This window comes from Lontra canadensis, unplaced genomic scaffold (assembly GCF_010015895.1).
Source record: "Lontra canadensis isolate GAN:19392208 unplaced genomic scaffold, GSC_riverotter_1.0 scaffold79, whole genome shotgun sequence".
Taxonomy (NCBI): Eukaryota; Metazoa; Chordata; class Mammalia; order Carnivora; family Mustelidae; genus Lontra; species Lontra canadensis.
Window position 1 is genome coordinate 186,817 of NW_022631073.1, and position 5,825 is coordinate 192,641.

General features: G+C 60.2%; 1 protein-coding gene across 1 annotated transcript; it reads right to left on the minus strand.

Annotated features, from left to right (window-relative positions):
• Nucleotides 1-2,760: 2,760 nt before the first annotated feature.
• LOC116882005 (olfactory receptor 287-like) lies at nt 2,761-3,691 on the minus strand. Its single transcript, XM_032882199.1, is given in 2 exon segments — nt 2,761-3,316; nt 3,318-3,691. Coding segments are annotated over 2 exon segments (930 nt in total).
• Nucleotides 3,692-5,825: the final 2,134 nt, after the last annotated feature.

A 5,825-nucleotide genomic window follows, 5' to 3' on the forward strand; every position in this document is an offset into this window, starting at 1 on the left:
TATCATATGAGCTCACTCATATGAGCAGTTTAAGAAACAAAATGGAAGATCATAGGGGAAGGGACGGAGAATAAAAGAAGTTGAAATCAGAAAGGGAGACAAACCATAAGAAACTCCTAACTCTAGGGGCGCCTGGGGGGCTCAGCGGGTTAAAGCCTCTGCCTTCAGCTCAGGTCATGATCTCAGGGTTCTGGGATCGAGCCCCGCATCGGGCTCTCTGCTCAGCGGGGAGCCTGCTTCCTCCTCTCTCCGCCTGCCTCTCTGCCTACTTGTGATCCTGTCTGTCAGATAAATAAAATCTTTAAAAAAAGAAAAAAAAAGAAACTCCTACCTCTATGGAACAGACTGAGGTTTGCTGGAGGGGAGGGAGTGGGGGATGGGCTAACTGGGGGATGGGCATAAGAGGGGCACGGGGTGCGACTGAAGACTGACGAGTCACTGACCACCACCCCTGAAACCAATGGTCCACTATGGTAATTGAGTTTAAATAAAATAAAATTTTTTCAATTTACAACTTTCCGTATCACACGGATTGATCTGCGAATGTCGAACCAGACTTGCCTCCCAGGGATAAACCCACCTGGTCAGGGTAGAGAATCTTTTTTTTTTTTTTTTAAAGATTTTATTTATTTATTTTACGGAGACAGAGACCACAAGTAGGCAGAGAGACAGGCAGAGAGGAGGGGAAGCAGGCTCCCCGCTGAGCAGAGAGCCCGACGTGGGACTCGATCCCAGGACCGTGGGACCATGACCTGAGCCAAAGGCAGAGGCCCCAACCCACCGAGCCACCCAGGCACCCCGCGGATAATCTTTTTAATGTCCTGTTGGATCCTATCAGCTAAGATCTTGTTAAGAATATTGGCATCCATATTCATCAGGGATATTGGTCTGAAATTCTCCTTTAATTAAGAAAAAAAGATAGCATCCCCCTTCGGGGGGATTAACTACCTAATTCCTCATCTTGAGCTGATGCCCCGGGGCCCTCACCTGGGCCAACGTGGGGACAGGGAAGGCCCACCCTCTACCCCCCTGCGCAGAGGGGCCCCTGGAGAACGATTAGCTGAGGACACGGCACCAGGGGGTGGGGGTCGGGGGCAGGACCCACGGAGGAGCAGGAAGCAGAAGAGTCCGGTGGATACCCCCACTGGCACCCCTCAGGGTCGCCCATCCTGGGACCACCCATGGCCTCAGTCTCCAAAGAGAGGAGTCTACACTGAAGGGTGGAGGAGACGGCAAGGTCACTTCCGAGTCGGCGGCTGGTGGCCCGCCGTGGTTTCTGGCCATGCTGATCCCCATCCACGTGGCCTTGAGGGGTCACGCAGGGTCTCTGGGCCCTGGTGCCACAGAATATAAAGTTACAGGGTCTTTGCCTCCCTCCCTCCCTCCCTGCCCTGCCCCAGGCCAGCTTCCCCCTGCAGGGGACACCCGGGGTCTATGTCGCTATGAGCTCCAGGGCAACTCGCCATAATGACATGAAGTATTTCTAATGTCCTAACCCCTCTAGCAAAGCCATGAGCAGATGTCACGTAGACATTTCAATTCACTGTCTAGAAAATAACTTCACGAAAGCACAGACTTCAGAAGCGTCGTTAGCTACAGAGGACGGAGTGTGCACGTCAGACAGAGAGTATACGGGACCCCCACTGGGGGGGGACACGGCCCCTCAGCCCACTGGGCCGGTCTTGGCCGGCACCTGTGGGCACAGCTCTGCTCTGGACGCTGGGCTACCATGGGGAGTGAACACTCACCAGAAGCCCTGGGCAGGGCTTCTGTCGGTTCTGCCTGGCCCGTGTGTGCGGTGGAAAGGGGGCGACGGTCATGCCTGCTGCGTGTGGGGACGGCAGTAACAGCGGCATCTCCTGAGCACTCGCTCCCATCAGACCCTGTGCTGAGCACTTTGGCCGCACTGAGTCATGCACCCTCACGGCTCATGACACGACAGTCACAGTCTCCATTCGTAGATGAAGACCCAGACGTCAGAGTCCTTCGACTTGTCCAAGCCATGCTGGCAGAGGCGTGGAGCCCAAGTAACGATGGGCTGTGGGCCAGACCAGGCCTCTCACAGAGGTTCTGGACCCGGAGGACGTCACGTGACTACACACTCAGAGGCCGAACCGAGCCCCCCTCCCTCCCTGTGACACCCGTGCCCCCCACAGTGCAGACCCCAGCAGGAGCCCTGGTGGGCATGCTCGGAGGCAAACCCACACACTGACTCCAGGTGGCTCTCAAAGGTTGCCAGGTTCCCGCAGCATCTCTCTGGATTCTCTGCATGGTCAAACGTCCCCCGCCACCAAGGAGGAAACACTCAGGACACCACAGGTGCTGGCAGTGGGGGGAACTCCACCCCTCACTAACAAGACAGCTATCAGCCCCCAAGACCCAGACCAGGCTGGGGGCCCACGGGCTGGTCTGGTGCCCAGTACTTGCTGGGTGGTGACTACTGGCAACTTCATGCGGCGCTTCTTCTGGGCGGTGCGTCCCCACTGCTCTTCCAGAATCTGGGTTTGGAACTCCAGGGGCTGAGCGCCCCCAGACAAGACCTGTGAGAGGGGTGGGAACCCGGTGAGGCCAGGATGGGATGGGGGGCCCTCCACACTGACAAGCACCCAGCCCAAAGCCCCCTGCCACCCCAGAGCCCCTGACCACCGTGTGATATCAGGGTGCTGTTCGCAGTCCGGACAGAGACGATGATGCTGAGAACTGGTTCCCACACAGGGGACGGCCAGATGGCCCGATCCTGCCCGTGGGTCTCCCAGGGGCTCACTTCCCCTGCACCCACCTCCACAGAGCCTCCTTGACGTCCTTGTTCCTCAGGGTGTAAATGAAAGAGTTCAGCGCCGGAGTGACCACAGTGTTGAGCACGGTGACCGCCTTGGTCAGGTCCAGCGAGCTCTCCACCGAGGTCCTCACGTGCAGGAAGACGGTGGACCCGTACCAGAGGAGGACCACAGCCAGGTGGGAGAAGCAGGTGGAGAAGGCTCGGCGCCGCCCGGCTGCGCCGGGGATCGCGACGATGGTGACGATGATGCAGGCGTAGGAGACCAGCGTGATGAAGCAGGAGCCCAGGATGACGCAGAAGGCGATGCCGAAGGACACCAGCTCCACGACGCGCGTGTCGCCGCAGGCCAGCACGATCCAGGGCGCGATGTCGCAGAAGTGGTTGATGACGCGGGAGCCGCAGAAGGAGAGGCGCGCGACGAGGGCGGCCGGCAAGCCGAAGGCGGAGAAGCCGCCCAGCCAGGAGCCCAGGGCCAGGCGCGCGCAGCGGCCGGGCGTCATGAGGCTGCGGTAGCGCAGCGGCCGGCAGATGGCCAGCGCGGTCGTAGGCCACGGCGGCCAGCAGGAAGTACTCGGCGCAGCCCAGCGCGAAGACGAAGTACCTCTGCGCCGCGCAGCCGCCCAGGGACATGGCTGAGCCGCGCCGGGCCAGCGTGGCCAGGGTCTTGGGCGCGCAGGCCGTGGTGAACCAGATCTCCAGGAAGGAGAGGTTGCACAGGAAGAAGTACATGGGCGCCTGCAGGCGCCGGTGCGCGCCGACCAGCGCGATGATGGCCAGGTTCCCGGCCACCGTGAGCGCGTAGGCGACCAGGAAGAGCGCAAAGAGCCCCGCGCGCAGGCCCTGCGGCCCCGGGAAGCCCAGCAGGATGAACGGCCCCTGCGCGGAGAGGTTCCGGCCGCCGCCCCAGGCCATGAGCCGCTGTTGGGACACAGGCCACCACGGGCCAGTGAGAGAGACCTCCCACCCCAGGCCCCCACCGGAGGCCCAGGAACGGAGGGGCCGCCCTGTCCCCCCCTCTCCGGGTCTCCTCACCTTGTCTATGTCCCAGGACTCCAGCCAGGCCTAGGGTCCCGGTGCGTGCCAGCGAGTGGACCGGGGACCTCGCCCTCTCGGGGGAAGTGGCTCAGGACACTGGACCCAGGTTATCAGTTGCTGGCTACCTGGGGAGGGGGGGACATCTCCTCATTCTAGACTCTGTCACCTGGGGAGGGGAGGGTCCTTACTCTAGACTCAAGAAGACTGGGAAAGGACAAGAATTGTCAAGTTTTCACAAATGAAATTATGTATGTCCCAATTTTTAGCATTTTCTTCCAACAAACCAGATTGATTCCTAGTGAAACATGCTTACCTATCCACTCCTCACCACACACCCAACACAACTGAGGCAGGAAGCCCATGGGGGGCCCTGCTCCCCTTGCCTGGGGCTGTCACCCTGGATTGTTAGCTGGAAACCAGGCATCCCGCGGGCCCTGAAGTGTGAAATTGCCAACAGTCACATGAGCAGTGCCCCCTCCTGGCTGGAAGCTGGGGATGGCACTGTTGTGGGCGGGTGGGGGGGACCTCCTGGAGGGGAGGGATGCTGGAGGGTGGCTGTCTATAGAGGAGGGGAGGGGCTGTGGCACCAGTGAGGATGGGGGTTAGTGGGAGCTGAGCTCGGTTCCCTAGAGCCCAATCCCTCCCAACCAGGGCTGGACCCTGCCCGCTGGCCACTCTGGGCCAACAGGCACCTGAGGAGGGTCCGAGGGGTAGCTGGACAGAGGCTGGCAGTGACCCCACGAGCGTGGAGCCCAGAGCTCGCAGCAAGGCGGGAGGGGCCCAACCGGTGACGGCTTCTCCCAGACAGTGTCCAGACGCTGGACCCACTCCAGGAGGGTTGCCCTCAGGAGCCGCGGAACCCTGTGCACTTTTCTGCCTGCGCCCATCCTCCCCCCTGCCAAGCACAGGTGCACACATCACACACAGTCACACGTTGGTCACACACCACACACAGAGTCACACACCAGTGCACACACCACTCAGAGTCACATACTGGTGCCACACATGAAGTCACATGCCAGTGCACACACCACACACAGAGTCACACACCTGTCACACGCCACATACGGAGTCACACGCTGGTGCACACACCACATACATACATGGGCACAGCGTGTACACTCATGGGCCTGGGCTTACCTATGTGTGCACACTCACTACCTGATCGAGCCCCAGGAACACTCATCCTGGTTCCTGATGGGCTGGGGGTCCCTTGGCTGATTCCTTTCCCACAGTGCAGTCAGCAAAGCTACCCTTAACAGTGCCGGCCGGTAACAAAATAAGCCACGCTCTAGCCACACCTGCTCTGAGCCCCGGCCTTGTGTGGCCATGTGCCATGAGCATTCAGGCAGAAAGCAAAGCCCCAGCAGGGGAGACAGACCAGTCCCCTGCCTGTCCCAGGTCCTAGGAGTGGGGCCGCTGTGAGCCATGGCTGGCCTGGAAGAAGCAGGCTTTTGAGCAGGGTCCCCATGACTCTGCTTCCGGGGGACAGAATGCCCTTCAGCTGCAGCCTTCAGATTTACCAGGACACAGACCGCTGCCCGGGCTGCACTGGGACCTGAGTCCACCGCACCGCCCACGAGCACTGGCCCCTGCCAGCCTAGCGCTCTGCCTGGGGTGTTGGGTCCTGACCCAGGGAACTGGGGCTCCTTTTCTTAGCCTTGACTCCAGGATGAGCCTCATTTAGAAAACCATTTTCACTGTTGAAGATGACTGTTACAAAGACGAAAAAGAGGCCTCCGCAAGCCCTGCCCTGTCCAGCTTTCTCACAGTTCTGCAGTACTGACTTTCCCCTTCCTCCCATGTGCCTGGAGATGAGGACGGCTGGCCTGCTTCCCCTGTGCCTGGTGTGCAGGAACAGCAGACCCCAGCTGTGCAGGGTGAGGACCGCCCAGATCCTACGGAATCCTGCACACCTTGCAAGGGGTCCCGTAATGAGGCCATGTTGAGGCCTCCCCAGGTGGTCCGACTCCTTGTGGGGGACAACAGGGGTGGGGGAATCAACCTGTCT